The sequence below is a fragment of the Pipistrellus hanaki genome (genome assembly GCF_964339955.1).
Source record: "Pipistrellus hanaki genome assembly, chromosome: 7".
NCBI classification, from domain to species: domain Eukaryota; kingdom Metazoa; phylum Chordata; class Mammalia; order Chiroptera; family Vespertilionidae; genus Pipistrellus; species Pipistrellus hanaki.
Genome location: NC_140509.1, coordinates 82,909,026 through 82,925,872, shown reverse-complemented (window position 1 = coordinate 82,925,872; position 16,847 = coordinate 82,909,026). Strand labels below are relative to the sequence as shown.

The 16,847-nt window shown below is 41.8% G+C and overlaps 1 protein-coding gene across 1 annotated transcript in view; it reads left to right on the top strand.

Moving 5' to 3' along the window:
* Positions 1-9,288: 9,288 nt before the first annotated feature.
* The window catches only part of IPCEF1 (interaction protein for cytohesin exchange factors 1), a 133,441-nt gene continuing 125,882 nt past the window's right edge, over positions 9,289-16,847 (top strand). The window contains exon 1 of the mRNA XM_084889405.1: positions 9,289-9,500. Coding sequence (XP_084745531.1) covers positions 9,333-9,500 — 168 coding nt within the window. The 5' untranslated portion in view covers positions 9,289-9,332. The remainder of the gene's footprint in view (positions 9,501-16,847) is intronic.

Here is a 16,847-nt window from a genome sequence, read left to right as displayed (position 1 = left end):
TTTTATTATTTATTTATTTTGAAGGAAGTCAATGAATTGTATTCTTCTTCTAAGTTTAAGAATTTAATAACGCATATCCATCATTTTATCCACTTTGTAATTTGACTATTTGTTGAGTTCTTTTTTTTTTTTTTTTTTTTTTAATATATTTTATTGATTTTTTTTTTTACCCCCTCCCTCCCTCCCACACATCCCCTCCCTCCCCAGAGTTTTGTGTCCATTGGTTGCACTTATATGCATGTATACAAGTCCTTCGGTTGATCTATTATCTCCCCCAGATCTTCCTCCCGTCCCCACTGTAACTTGACAGTCTACTTGTTGATATACTGTCTCTATATCTATCTTATGGTTCACCAGTTTATAATGTTCTTTATTATCCACAAATGAGTGAGGTCATGTGGTGTTTCTCTTTCATTGATTGGCTTATTTCACTCAGCACGATGTTCTCCAATTCCATCCAGGATGCTGCAAATGATGAGAAATCCTTCTTTTTTATGGCAGCATAGTATTCCATTGTGTAGATGTACCATAGTTTTTGGATCCAATCATCTGCTGACGGGCACCTAGGCTGTTTCCAAATTCTGGCTATTGTAGATTGTGCTGCTATGAACATAGGGGTGCATATATCCTTTCTGATTGGTGTTTCAAGTTTCTTGGGATATATTCCTAGAAGTGGGATTACTGGGTCAAATGGGAGTTCCATTTTCAGTTTTTTGAGGAAACTCCACACTGTTCTCCACAGTGGTTGCACCAGTCTACATTCCCACCAGCAGTGCGCGAGGGTTCCTTTTTCTCCGCAACCTCGCCAACACTTGTCGTTTGTTGATTTGTTGATGTTGGCCATTCTGACAGGTGTGAGATGGTACCGCATTGTTGTTTTGATTTGCATCTCTCGGATAATTAGTGACTTTGAGCATGTTTTCATGTGCTTTTTGGCCTTCCTTCTGTCTTCTTTTGAAAATATTCTATTTAGGTCCATTGCCCATTTTTTAATTGGATCATTCATCTTCCTTTTATTTAGTTGTATAAGCTGTTTGTAGATGTTGGAGATTAAACCTTTATCAGTGGTAACATTTGCAAATATGTTCTCCCACACAGTGGGCTTTCTTGTTGTTTTGTTGATGGTTTCTTTTGCTGTAAAAAAGCTTTTTATTTTGATGTAGTCCCATTTGTTTATTTTCTCTTTAGCTTCCATTGCACTAGGGGTAGTATCAGTGAAGAAGTTTTTTTGGCATACGTCTGAGATTTTGTTGCCTGTGGATGCTTCAAGTATTTTTATGGTTTCCCGTCTGATGTTTAAGTCCTGTATCCATTTTGAGTTTATTTTTGTGTATGGTGTAAGTTGGTGATCTAGTTTCATTCTTTTGCATGTATCTGTCCAATTTTCCCAACACCATTTATTGAAGAGACTGTCTTGACTCCATTGTATATTAGTGCCTCCTTTGTCAAATATTAATTGAGCATATTGATTTGGGTTGATATCTGGGTTCTCGATTTGATTCCATTGATCTATATGTCTGTTTTTGTGCCAGTACCAGGCTGTTTTGAGAACAGTGGCTTTGTAATACAGTTTGAAGTCTGGTATTGAGATACCTCCTACTTTACTCTTCTTTCTCAGGATTGCTGTGGCTATTCGGGGTCTTTTATTGTTCCAAATGAACTTTTGGAGAGTTCTTTCTAGGTCAGTGAAATATGCCGTTGGTATTTTAATGGGGAGTGCATTGAACTTATAGATTGCTTTAGGAAGTATGGACATTTTGATGATGTTGATTCTACCAATCCATGAACATGGTATGTTCTTCCATCTGTTTACATCTTCCTCTATTTCTTTTTTCAGTGTCGTGTAGTTTTCCGCAAATAGGTCCTTTACTTCCTTAGTTAAGTTTATTCCTAGGTATCTTAATTTTTTTGGTGCGATCGTAAATGGAATTGCTTTTTTAGTCTCTGTTTCTATAAACTCACTGTTGGTGTATAGAAATGCCATAGATTTCTTGGTGTTAATTTTGTATCCTGCTACATTGCCAAATTCATTTATTAAGCCAATTAGTTTTTTAATGGAGTCTTTTGGGTTTTTTATATACAGTATCATGTCGTCTGCAAATAAGGATAACTTTACTTCTTCTTTTCCAATTTGGATGCCTTTTATTTCCTCCTCTTGTCTAATTGCAATGGCTAGTACTTCCAGTACTATGTCAAAGAGGAGTGGCGATAGTGGGCATCCCTGTCTTGTTCCTGTTCTTAGAGGGAATGGTTTTAGTTTTTGCCCATTGAGTATGATGTTTGCTGTGGGTTTATCATATATAGCTTTTATTACGTTGAGGTATGATCCTTGTACTCCCACCTTGTTAAGAGTTTTTATCAGGAAAGGGTGTTGGATTTTATCAAATGCTTTTTCTGCATCAATTGATATGACTATATGATTTTTATCTTTCAACTTGTTTATGTGATGTATCACGTTTATTGATTTGCGGATATTGTACCAACCTTGCATTCCTGGTATAAATCCTACTTGGTCATGGTGTATGATCTTTGTGATGCTCTGCTGGAGCCGATTTGCTAGAATTTTGTTGAGGATTTTGGCATCTATGTTCATGAGGGATATTGGCCTGTAATTCTCTTTCATTGAGTTGTCTTTATCGGGTTTTGGTATTAGGGTGATGCTGGCTTCATAGAAGGAGTTTGGAAGTGTTCCTTCCTCTTGAATTTTTTGGAATAGTCTGAGGAGGATAGGTTTTAGTTCTTCCTTGAATGTTTGGTAAAACTCTCCTGTGAAGCCATCTGGCCCTGGGCTTTTGTTTGCTGGAAGCTTTTTGATGACTGTTTCAATTTCTTCCCAAGTCACTGGTCTATTGAGATTTTTAGATTCTTCCTGATTGAGTTTTGGAAGTTTGTATTTTTCTAGGAATATGTCCATTTCCTCCAGGTTGTTCAGTTTGTTGGAATAGAGTTGTTCGTAGTATTTTGTAACAATCCGTTGTATTTCGGTGGGGTCTGTTGTTATTTCACCTCTTTCATTTCTGATTTTGTTTATTTGGGTCCTCTCTCTTTGTTTCTTGGTTAGCCTGGCTAGAGGTCCATCTATCTTGTTTATTCTTTCAAAGAACCAGCTCTTGGTTTTGTTGATCTTATGTATTGTTTTTTTGGTCTCTATGTCGTTTATCTCTGCTCTGATTTTTGTTATTTCCTTCCTTCTGCTTACACTGGGTTTTTCTTGTTGCTCCTTTTCTAACTCTTTGAGTTGTAGAGTTAGATCATCTGTTACTGTTTTTTCTAGTTTTTTGCAATAGGCTTGTAAGGATATGAACTTCCCTCTCAAAACTGCTTTTGCTGTGTCCCAAAGATTTTGGATTGTTGTGCTTTCATTGTCATTTGTTTCCAGGATGTTTTTAATTTCTTCCTTGATTTCTCTGGTAACCCAGTCCTTGTTTAATAGCAAGCTGTTTAGTCTCCATGTGTTTGATTTCTTTGGATTATTTTTATTGTAGTTAATTTCCAGTTTTATGCCATTATGGTCTGAGAAGATACTTGATATGATTTCTATCTTCTTGAATTTGAAGAGACTTTGCCTATGTCCCAAAATGTGGTCTATCTTTGAGAATGTCCCATGTGCACTTGAGAAGAATGTATATTCTGTGGCTTTGGGGTGGAGTGTCCTGAAGATGTCAATTAATTCCATCTGGTCTAGTGAGTCATTTAGGATTGATATTTCTTTGCTGATTTTTTGTTTAGATGATTTGTCGAAGGGTGACAGTGGGGTATTAAAATCTCCTACTATGATTGTATTGCTATTAATCTCTCCCTTAATGTCCTCTAGCAGTTTTTTAATGTATTTGGTTGCTCCTGTATTGGGTGCATATATATTTACCAGGGTTATTTCTTCTTGTTGGATTGTTCCCTTTAGTATTATGAAGTGGCCTTCATTATCTCTTGTTATGTCCTTCACTCTGAGATCTAATTTGTCAGATATAAGTATTGCTACCCCAGCTTTTTTTTCATTTCCATTTGCCTGGAAAACTTTTTTCCATCCCTTCACCCTCAGTCTGTGTGCATCTCTTTTTCTGAGGTGGGTTTCTTGTAGACAACAGATGTATGGGTCTTGTTTTCTTATCCAATCTGTTACCCTATGTCTTTTGATTGGAGCATTTAATCCATTTACATTTAAGGTTATTATTGATAGGTACTCATTTGACGCCATTTTTATTCTATACCCGTGTTCCTTCTTCACTTCTTATTTCTTTATTTTTACAGTAGACCCTTTAGCATTTCTTGCATTGCTGGTTTGGTGGAGATAAATTCCTTCAGTCTTTTTTTGTCTGTGAAGCTCCTGATTTCCCCTTCAATTTTGATTGATAGCCTTGCTGGGTACAGTATTCTTGGATTCAGACCCTTCCTTTGCATGACTTTGTATATTTCATCCCATTCCCTTCTGGCCTGATAAGTTTCTGTTGAGAAATCAGTTGCTAGTCTGATAGGGGTTCCTTTGTATGTAACTTTCTGTCTCTCTCTGGCTGCTTTTAAGATTCTTACTTTGTCGTTGTTGTTTGCCAATTTAATTATAATGTGCCTTGGAGTCTGTCTTCTGGGATTCATTTTGCTTGGGACTCTGCGGGCATCTTGGATTTGTGTGGGTTTTTTCTTTTCTATTTCAGGAAAATTTTCTGTCATTATTTCTTGAAATACTTTTTCCATGTCTACCTCAGTTTCCTTTCCTTCTGGAACCCCTATTATTCGAATATTATTTTGTTTTGTTTTGTCCCAAAGCTCCCGTAGGCTCTCCTCCTGCTTTTTAATCTTTTTTTCTAGAAGTTGCTCTACTTGGGTATTTTTTTCCATCTTATCTTCTAGCTCACTGATGCGGTCCTCTGCTTCATCTAGTCTACTCTTGATGCTTTCTATTGAGTTCTTCATGGTAGCGATGTCACTTTTCATTTCTTCTTGGTTCTTCTTCAGTTCCTCATGGCTCTCCTTCATTTCCTCATGGTTCTTTCTCATTTCTTCTTGGCTTTTGTCAAATTTCTCTTCCATTCTTTTTAGCCATGCTATGATCATTACTCTGAATTCTTGCTCTGGCAGGCTGCTTACCTCTGGCTCGTTTACTTCCTTTTCTGGTGATGCCTGCTTTTCTTTCAAGTGCGGACTATGTTTTTGTCTCCCCATGGCCTCTCTTTTCAGGATGTCTGGTTATGTGGTATTCCTTCTCCTGCGTTGATTTTGAGGTACAAAATACAACACTACCAGGTACAACACAAGCGGCACTTAACAGGAATGTATTTACAATATTAATAACCTCTAATAAAGGTGACCACTAGAGAAAGGCAACTTAGGGGATAGGAGAGAAGGAATAAAGGTAAAAATAAAATAAAGAAAAATTAAAAAAAAATTAAAAAAAAATAAAATTAAAATTAAAAAAAAAAAATTAAGTAAATTAAAAAAAAAAGAGGGATAAAGAGATAGAAAAAGAAGAAGAAGAAAAAAGTAATGACAAAATGAAGTTGGAAAACAGGGAAAAAAAGAAGAGGGAGAGAGAGAGAGAGAAAGAGAGAGAAGAAGCAAACTAAAAGAGAAATGGGAAACAAACTATATATATATGGAGAAAATTGCCATAGAAAAACCTCTGGACCCAGCCAATGCCAGTAACAATACTTGGAGATTAATACAAACTACAATATCCACTATTATTAAGTAAGGCTATGATATACAGAAGTAAAATAAACAAACAAAAACAGAGGATTTAAAAAAAAATACAAAGCAACAATAACAATACAGGAATAAGCATAACAATTTCACTAAAAGGCATAAAAATTCACAATAATCAACCTTCACACATACAATGCGAAAAGGATAGAGGGGAGAATGGATTTTTTTTTTTTTTTTTTTTTAACTAGTTGATATAGTGCAGAGATTGGTATTTATACACTTGGATCAGGGGTTGGAACTTAGGTCTATAAGTATAGTGAGAGCTTTAGCAGGGGGTATAGAGAGAGAATAGAGGAAAAACTAAAGCCGGAAAGGGATAGGATAAACTGTAGACTAAAGGGTAAAGTTTAGTAAGAGAGTGATAGTGTAAAGGTTGAGTTGAGATAGGGTTGAATGATGCTATAGTAGAGATTAAAATTGAATGAAGGTTACTCCCAATGTAAAATAAAGAAAAAATAAAATGGTACTAGAGAGAGAAAAAAAAGAAAAGAAAGAAAGAAAAAAAAAATAAATAAAATTTTTTTTTAAAAAAGTTGCAAAATAGCAGTAGTAATAGTGATAGAGATTGAAAAATGTAGTAATTGAAAAGGTAAAATCAAGTAAGGAAAAAAGAAAAAAAATTGTTTCTTAAGTAAAAGATATGAAAAATGAAAATTAAATAAAAGATGTAAAAAATGAAAATAAAGTAAAGTATAGCAAAATTAGCATAAAAATGACCAGTACTGGTCACTCACTTCCTCAGTTAATGTATTTGGCACTTCTGATTCTCGGACCAGACAGTCTTGCAGTTCCCAGCTTTCCACTGCACCTCAGTTTTGTAAGGTAATCCTTAATTTTTAGTAGACTATATCTTAGATATTTGTGTCCATTTATTTTTGATTAATTAAAAGACAAAAGAAAAGAAAGGAAAAAAAAAAAAAAGAAGGGCAGTTTGTAATTCAGCTCTTAGGTGTCAGTGTTTCCGGTTTGACCTCCCAGTCTTTTTGGTTGCTCCGGCCTTCTTTCTCTATGGCTCTAGCTGGCAGGGTGCCAGCTGGCTCCCAGACTATCTCTTCTGGCTCCGATCCCTTGTTTCCAGGGAGGCACTTTCTCCCTGCAAATTCCCCGGATATGCCCAACTAGGCTGATCTTCCCTAGTATTCCGAAGCAAGGGGGTGAAGGGGATCAGGCGCCGAGGTGTCCAGATGCTCTGCCCTTGGCGGGACAGCCGCGATACTTAACACTCTGTCCCGTGTCCCCTGGCTTTAAAAAAAAAAAAAAAAAAAATTCCCGCTTCTGGGGAAGCTATGCCAAACCCAGCACTAGATGTCGCTGCAGCCTTCTTAGGGCTCAGCTTTGCGGGCGCTGCATGGAGGCAGGGCCGGAACTCCCCGGCTACTGTGGCTGCCGGCACCGCGGGACCGCGATCTCTCAGGCTTTCCCCGCAAATTCTGACCTTTCCGTGGGTGACCGAAGAACTCCTTTGAATCCACACGCCAGCGCCAACTCGGGCGTCTCAGCTACTGGATGGAGCTCTCCGCAGTGGGCTTTCCAGGCCTCAGAGAAGCCACTCCTTTCTCACAGCGCTGCCGCCGCTGCTTCTGCCGCCGCCGCAGCCGCCGCGGCCGCCGCTGTGGCTGTGTTGGCCACCGGCTGGAAATCCTGTCCAGCGGATCGCTGCCTAGCTTCCTTGAAACCTCTGCTGCCCCTCAGCTGCCAATCAACCCTCCCTGAGCGACTCAGATGTTACTTTTATCTGTTCTGGGACCAGAGTCAGAACAAGTCCGACTGTTCGGTCGCCATCTTCAAGCTCCGCCCCCTTGTTGAGTTCTTTACATAATTTATGTATTCACATTTAATTTTTCTATCATTTTCTCTTTTTCCACAGATGCTATTCTTTCACCTTTATATAAATTGCTTTGTCTTGCTTCGTTTTTCCAAATGTCTTTTTTTTCTTTTTCTTAAAAAAAAAATTACAGTTTACTTTCAATATTATTATTTTGTATTTGTTTCAGGCATAAAACATAATTGTTAGATAATCCTATACTTTATAAAGTATTCCCCCCAATACTTCCTGTACTTGACTGGCACCATAAAGAATTATTATAATTCTATTGACTATATTTCCTACTCTGTACTTTACATCCCTATGAATATTTTGTAGCTACCAATCTGTACTTTTCAATTTCTTCATCTTTTATACCCAGTCCCCCAAACCCCTCAGCTCTAGCAACTACCTGACTGTTTCTGCTGGATTGCTTGCTTCCATATCATTGAATTCTTTTTTTTTTTTTTGAGACTTTTTCTGTTCTTTCAATTGGGGCATATTTTTTTGTCTCCCCATTTTGGCTGCCTGTGTTTGTTTCTGTGTAGTTGGTAGATCTTCTATGTCTCCCAATCTTAGTAGGATGGCCTTTCATAGTAAATTTCCCGTAGGACCCAGTGGTACAGTCTTCTTGATCACCTGAGCTGGGTGCTCCAGGCAATGCCCTTTGTATGAGTTACATGAGTCCTCTTATTGTTATTGGGTCTGGGTTGCTGTTGGCCTTTCAGTACATGGGGCTAACCCCCAGGCTGGTTAACTGTGAGGTTCAATCCTGACCACAAGCTGTTATGCAGGTGCTGAGCTCATCAGCTGGGATTTGCCTCAGCAGGGTCTGCTGCCTGCTGAGAGCTCCCTTCGGATGTGCTGCTGTGATGCTGACTGGTCCTGCCCGGAGGCTGTGAGTGTATTAACTGGGTGTGTTGGTTCTGGGGCCTCTTCAGAGGGTCTCCGGTGAAGGCCAATTTCAGGTGCTGCTTGTGAGCCCTGGGAAATCTGTTTGGAGCTACAAAGTGGTCCCAGTTTGTGGCTGCCTCTGCTGGCCTGGGAGTGTGTGGGCAGGGCCAAGCTGTGTACCAAGGCTGTCTTCCCCCAGCACCGAGCCAGGGGCAGGTCAGAAAAAGCCCCAGGCACCCTGAGATCTGCTCCCACATGCCACCATGTGCTGGCTGCCTGGTAGGCTCAGGCACGGAAAGAGCTCTGGCGGTATGTGAGCACGTGAGGTAGGTTCTCAGTGAGTCACCAGGGAGGGGCAAGTGGTGGTCCCAGAATGATACAGATTTAAACTCGGTGCCAGTGGTGGGTCTGAGGTCACTCAGCCTAAGTCCCAGGGTACACCAGGGCTAGCTGCCACCCTCTGAGTGCCCTCAGACCTTTGTTGTGGGCTGATGAGTTGTCAGGAGTCATGGGGGGGGGGGGGGAAGGGAAGGGAGGGGAGAGATAGCAGAGTGTATCAGGCCCAAATTTGGCTGTGCAAAGGGATAACTCTGGTCTGGTGTGCAAGTAAAAAATGGCCCCTGTCATACAACCACACAACTCAGTTTGTCCTGGATTCTGCCCAGATCTCCTGGAGATAGCAAGCTGCTGGGAGTCAGGAGGGTGGGGCTAGTGGCTCTCCCATGGTGGGGAGGCACCAATCAGGCTCAGGGAGGGCGGGGGGAATGGCCTCCGCCCCAGAGCCACCCAACTCAACCTCCGACATTCCCCGGGTCTGCCCATACCTCCATACCCCAGGCCCAGGCAGCTGACTGCTCCTCCGGGCTTGAGCGCTGCAGGGCAGGCCGACTGGGAGTGGGGAGGGTGGGACTATTGCAGTCCCCCAGGCCGATGCCACATGGAGAGGAACAATCAACCCAAGAAAAGTGGCATCTGCGGTGTGGGAGAGGGACTTAGCACAGGAACGCTGATGGCTGTCCCTTCGGCTCTCTCCCCGGAGTCACCGACCCCAGTCTCTCCACCCAAGACTCTACACTGCTCTGTCCTCTCTCTACCGAAGCCCAGGGTGAGTGGCTGTGAACAACGTTTTGTGTGTTGACCCTTTAAGATGGTGCCTGGGTTTCTAGCAGGTTCCTGTCTCTCCAGGGCAGGCGCACAGAATCCCTGCTGATTTCCACAACCAGGTATTATGTGGGCGCCTCTTCCCTGACCGGGTGCTCTGGGCTGGGGAGACTGGCATGGGGTTGAGACCCCCACACTACTCAGAGGGAAACTTTGCAGCTGAGATACCCCTTTAGATTCTCAGCTGCCTCATGTGGGTACGGAGCCAGCAGGCCTTCTCGTGTCTCTGCCCTTCCTGGCAGTCTTGATGTGGCTGCTTCTGTAGATCCTTGGTTCTAAGACTTCTGTTCGGCTAGTTTTCAGGTAGTTATTCAGGTCGATTGTTCTATATTTAATTTAAATTCCAGTGTGGTCCTGGGAGGAGGTGAGTGTAATTTCCACCTATTCTACCGCCATCTTGGATCCCTCCCCAAGTTTCTGACTAATAGAAACAAGGCAAGGAAATCAATGTTTATTTATTAAATTTTAGAGGACTTGTTACACAACTGCTACTAATATACCCAGAGATGGTTATTAAGTAGGAGTACGAGTTAGTCATTAAGAACCATCAGAATAGGAGATGAGATGGGACTCAGGTTCAAAGAATAAAGTGTTCCTTTACTATGTAATTTTTGCTAGGATTTAGGAAATCAAGGCAACTCAAGGAGCCTGAGTTTGGGGAAGCTGATTTGTAAGCAGCGCATGACTTACAGTAGAGTGTGAATAAATAAAGGGTGAGATAAGAAATGGGATAGGAAAAGAAAATGTTTGTTTTTAAAATTTCTACAACTTTATCAGTGGCTGGGGCTCAGAAGGTAGATGCAACGAATCCTCGAAGAGGAAGATACCAAGCAATATACATTCACCTAAAAATGCAGAGGTTGGGTCTCGGGCTATCAAGGCTAAATTCTTGGTAGGCTGTCACTCATCACACGTCTTCTCATGGTAGAAACTGAGCGTGCATTCCTGAAGAGTTTAGAAAAAAGGTCTCATCTTCTTTAAGACAGAATTTCAGGGCACCACTACAACTATTTGAAACTGTCATGGGTAGAAGCACTTGAAATAGGATCTGTTGTAATCCCTCGTTAGACTATAGCAAGGAAGGGAGATGCTATTGCAAGACCAGAGGCAAGAATTAGGAAACCACAGACTTCTGCTCCCAGCGGTTTGGACTACTAGGTGCAATAAAGAACCCTCCTGCAGCACTACAATGAAATCCCACATTAATCACAGCGGAGATGTCTACAGGGCATTGCTGGATTTCTTAGGATGTATGGAACTTCCATCAGTGAGTCAAAAATGGACAGTTCTCTGGCTGGGTGGCTCAGTTCATTGGAGCATCATCCCATCCATCAAACGTTGTTGGTTTGATTCTCAGTCAGGGTATATCTAGGTTGCAGGGTCGATCTGGGAGGATTGATCAATGTTTCTCTCTCTCCCTCTCTCTCTAAAATCAATAAAAATATATCTTGGGTGAAGATTAAAAAAAAGAAAAAAAAAGGAAGGAGAGTGTTTCTGAGGGCATATTTTTCTGTTGGCCCTGGGATGTGGAGCCTAGGTCTTGCCCAGAGAAGACAAAGTCTCCCTCATTAGGACTCAGGAGGTGAAAGTGGTCGAAGGAGTCACCTAACTCTCAGCGAATGCAAACACACACCATCTTCGGAAGAGGCTGGAGGGGTAGGGGGTGGGGAAGGGAGGAGGTGGGACCAAACAGGAACTCCCTGCAGCTTCAAGGACATTGTGATAGTCCAGTTCTTACTCTGCAGGGCTGATAGTGTTGGTATCATTGCTTACATTTTAGCAGTTTTATTTAGAGTAAAATGGAAAAATAGATAAGATAACACAATCTGTTTTCCTTGCTGGGTGGATTCTTACTCCTCCTTGAGATAGTATAAGCCATAGCCTTCTCAGGGAAAACTTTCTTTCCCTTCATTCTCCAGATGGATTAGGGGCCTCCCTCTTCTGCTATCCAAATACACCATGCCCCTCTCTGAATTGTGTCCTAATGAGCGGTGGGTGTCTTGTCAGCTGGTCTTTGAGAGTAGGGCCACCAACTTGTTCACAGCATGCTTGATGAGCGATACATCACCATGGAATGAAGAAATGATAAACAAAGAAAGCTAACTGAGGAATTAAACTTTATTTAAGCATCCAGAGTAGAGGACTTATTTCTTAAAAGAAGAGTAATGATTTCAACTTACTTTTGAAAGATAACCAAGTGCTGGTCAGAACAAAGATACAGAGGTACAAGCTGCTAAGGAGACAGTGTCTGGTCCATGGTCCAGTTGGTGGAGGAGTTGCTAGAGGTGATGCAGAGGATTCACTCATTTACTCAGTTATTCAAAACAGCCTACTGAGCACGTGCTGTTTGATAGACCCTGTGGCAGAGACTGAGGGTATAGAGATAGACAGGTCTCTGAGTTAGGAATCTGATCGTGGGGTGGGGAAGCATTCTGAGGGGGAAGTGACCCAGTAGGGTGGGCTGTGAGAGAGCAAGGCTTTTGAGTGTGTAGCTAGTTATTCGGCATAGACGTGGCACAAGTTCAAAATGTAATATGTGATACTAGACTGAGGGAAGACATTCTGCATATTCTTTATTCTGAGGTTGAAAACTGCCTGAAAAAGAGCAGCTACATTCTCTGTATATTCAGCTTGCTGTGGGGAAAGGTACTTGCTGTAGTTCCCAGAGTTTTAGAAATTGTTTTTTTTTTTTAAAAAAACATATATTTTATTGATTTTTTTACAGAGAGAAAGGGAGAGAGAAAGAGAGTTAGAAACATCAATGAGAGAGAAACATCAATCAGCTGCCTTCTGCACACCTACTGGGGATGTGCCAGTAACCAAGGTACATGCTCTGGAATTGAACCTGGGACCCTTGAGTCCGCAGGCCGACACTCTATCCACTGACCCAAACCTGTTAGGGCAAATTGTTTTTTTGTTTGTGTTTTTTTTAAATCTCAATCCGATGATATTTTCCCATTGATTTTTAAATTTTTTATATTTTCTAGAGAGAGTGGAGGGGGATAGACAGAGAGAAACATTGATGTGAGAGAGACATATTGATTGGTTGCCTCCCACACGCATCCCAACCAGGGCCAGGGGATTAAGCCTGCAACCAAGGATCAGGCCCTTGACCAGAATCAAACCTAGGACCCTTCAGTCCTTGGGCTGATGCTCTATTCACAGAGCCAACCAAGCTAGGGCCAGAAATCATTTTTGAATTGCAGGTAATCCCGATGGGGTGGCTACTAAAAGTTTTCCTTATATGATCCCTGATACAGAGGCATTCATCTTCATTTATCAGCATGAATGTATGTGAAGTTCAAGCCAAAGGGTGATGATACTAGACCCATTCATTTTTATTCTTTTCGGGGGACACAGGGCAATGGAAGGCAGGCAGGATGTCACCTTAGGAATTCTCATTAAGAGCACATATATCAGGGCTTTGAGCCAAAAAGCAATCCAAACCCTGTGTACATGAAAAAGGGCTCTACCTCACAGGAGGATCTGATCATGCATTCCTAACTGGGCACTCCTGGTGGTAGAAACGCCCCAGGCATATAACCTTTTTAGTAAAAGGTTTATGTTTGCCTTCAGCAAGTCCTCTCCATTGTTTCTGTGTCTCTAGGCCAGAGGTTCCCAAACTTGTTTGTGCCGTAGACCCCTTGCCATGTTTTTCGGTTTTGGGTAGACCCTCTACTTACCTGATATTGATTTTTTTGTAAATTTCTAACTGTAGTGAAGTTTAGTGTTAAAATTTAATAAAAAATAATGTACCTACTTTTCTCCGGCATTCTCAAACAAAATAACACTGATTCACTATAATTTGTATGATAAACTACCAGTTTATATTTTTTAAAATATTTTCTCAGCACTTTCCTATTCAAGATTCAGGAAACGAATGAACGTATTTTTCTCACATTCATATTTATAGAGTGACAAATTGAACAAGTCGGTGCAAGTTCGCGAAGCTTTGAGACAAAAATTGGCAAGAATGTTTACTGCGCGTATGCTTGTAACAAGATGATACTGGTATATCATTATGTGCAGGTTTTTATCCTACAACTTACACAATTTTATAAACATATATAATAAATTTTTTACTTCATAGGTACTTTTATAAATAATTTATATGTTTTTATATTATAAGATAATATGATGTAAGTAAATAGGTACTATCAGTGTATGTTGAGATCCACTATCGTGGACCCCCATTTTCATTTCATGGATCCCCAAATTTTTTTTTCGCTGGCGTAGACCCCTTGCAGGTTGTCATAGACCCCTGGGGGTCGATATAGACCACTTTGGGAATCACTGCTCTAGGCCTAGGTTAACACACCTTTGCACTTAGCGTAACCACCCTCATTGGAGCACGTGATCTTGTTAGCTATCCTGTAATCCATCCCCGCCTTGCTTTCTCCTTCCTCCATGTAATGGTCCTCACATTCCCCCTTTAAATTCAAATGCAGAAAAGCAACTGCACACCGATTAGTCTCAGAGCGTTTGAGATCTTGCTTCCCAGCGACTGCCATCAGTTTCAGCTCAAACAAAATCTTATAAAAATTCTATGCAGGTTTGGATGTGTCTTGCGTTGACACCTAGAATTCATGTTCCCATTGAAAATAGAGTCGACAGACCTCTCTTTGTTCATATAAGTGATCATGTAAGCCGGCATTTTGTAAAGTGGCCTTCATCATCAGTGGGAGGTGGGGATTGGTAAGGTAGGTACACATATAATACCTTAATTTAAAAAATGAGGAAAAAAAATAATCAGTGGGAAAAGTTACCATTCTGTGAAATTGGAAAACTTCTGTCAAAACATCAAATGCTCTGTCAGATAAGTGTACAGGGAAAGGAAAAAAACCACAAACTGATATATAGGCAGTACCAGGGCTTACTTAGGACGAGTCAGCATTCCTGCGGGGAGAAAGAACCCCGAGGCAGGGGCAGAATGGGATTTCTGTGCCTGCAAGGCTGGGCCTGACCCTGGACGGGGTGAATTTCCCCACGGATCCAGCATGAGCCGGTCTCTCGGCACCCAGACAGACAGGCACATTGTTTCATTCTAACTTCTACTGCACCTGGACATGCCCATTATATATGGTTAAATTGTAAAAATTAGTGTTAATCCTTAAGGACACAGGCTTGAGTTGTCTTGAAAATCATCTTCCAGATGGTCATAGTCCCTTTAATGTCAAGTGTACAAGGTCTCATTGTGTTTTGCAAAGTTGAATATGGAAAGTAGAAGGGGAAGAAATTGCAATTTCTATAGTGAAGCTTACAGCTATTCCTCGCCCCACTCCCCCCCTCTACCCCCCCTTTATTTGAGACCGATTTTGTGGCCTGCCCTCCGCGGCTGAGGCTACACCAGAGGGAATGAAGGAAGAGGCTGCTGTGCCATGGGCTTGCTGCTCCAATGACAGTGTTCGCCACTTGGGGGCAAAGATCAGTTTAGTCCAGACCGAGAAGTCAATGACAAACTCCTGTGACTTACCTTCTGAATTGTGGCAACCTGATGTCATCAACATGGCTCATGTGGATTACCAGTGAACTAACTGACCAGAGAGATGGGCTTTCTTGCAAAACTGACACCTGTGGTGGGAGCAGGTGAAGTCCAATCACCATAATGCCTGGTAAACAAGGACTGGGGTAGCAGATCCCAGACTTTAGAATCTGTTGTCTAAACAATTTTTTTTTTTACTTTTATTGATTTTGTACAGAGAGGAAGGGAGAGAGAGAGAGAGCTAGAAACATCGATGAGAGAGTCATCTATCAGCTGCCTCTTGCACACCCCCTACTGGGAATATGCAAGGTACATGCCCTTGACCGGAATCGAACCCGGGACCCTTCAGTCCCCAAGCCGACGCTCTATCCACTGAGCCAAACTGGTTTCAGCTAAACAATTTTTTTCTCCTCCAAATTCAATATTTATCTATCATTAAAGGTTCTTTCAACAAGTATTTCAGCAAATGCTCTGGAGCAGTGGTCCTCAACCTTTCTAATGCCAAGACCCTTTAATACACTGCCTTGTGTTGCGGTGACCCCCAACCATAAAATTATTTTCGTTGCTACTTTGTAATGTAAATATCTGTGTTTTCCGATAGTCTTAGGTGACCCTGCTAGCGGTTTTCAACCTGTAATATCTACATTATGATTCATTAACATTAGCAAAATTTGAAGGTTGAGGACCACTGCTGTAGAGGCTCCCTGTGCAGGTCACTTAGAATCTCGGAGGATGGCTGGGGGAGATTCACTCCGGGGTCAGGAGACTAGTCAGGAAGGTCTCGCCACTCTGCTGAGGATGAGTTCTGAAGATGGAGGGAGCTGGCAGGATTGGAAGGAGGACATGGGTTTGAGGAATATTAGATGTAAGGTTAAAGCGATAAAATTCAGTGACTTACCTGTGAGGGTAGAGAAGGTTATAGAAAATCTAATCTCCCCCTCCTCCCCCCACTTTGGCTCACTCAGCTGTCCTTAACTGAACTAAGGATGTGGAGGGCATATCACAGTTTAAATTCTGGATGAGATCAAGCTACTCATGGAATATACAAGCAGGTGTGTATTACACACTATTAATATCATCAGGTGAGAAGAAAGTCTATCCCAGTGTGTTGTTGGTTAAGCTGAGTAGTGCCCTCCTAAAGATGTCCATGGTCTAATCCTTGGAACCTGTGACTATGTTATTTTACATGGCAGAGAGACTTGGAAGATGCCAAGTTCCGGATTTTGAAATGGGGGGATTATTTTGGATTATTCTGGTGGGCGCAATGCAATCACAAGGGTCCAACAGGGAGGTAGAAAGTCAGAGTCAGTATCTTCAAAATGTCCCTTAGAGGGCGGTACGAGCTCAGGGAGAACCACTGAGCTGCTCACCCACTGGCTGATCTCGTGAACCATCTCTCATGGTGTGGACTGCCGTTCCCTGCCTCCCTCTCCTGTCAATATTTCACGTGTGCTTCCAGGGCCGGAGCATATGTTATCTTCTCTGAGGGGCTGGTCCAAGCAGGCACAACCAGCTTCTTCCCTTCCTCCCCTGACCTCTCACAGCCCTGTTTGGTGTCAGTCCCACGTCATCTACCCTGTGCTGCCTCCTGTTCTCCTTGTCCCTTGGGTTTTGAGCTCTCCTCCCATCCCAACTACACAGCCCTCAGGTTCTGGCACAGCGCCCTGCCCATCACCACTCAGGAAATACGTTCCATAAATACATTGAATAGCAGAGAAGCAGGTAGGGGATTTTTATGGATTAGTGGTCCAGGTAAAAAATGTTTCAGGCATAAATTAGAGATGATGGATGTTCCATGTGCTGGAGACA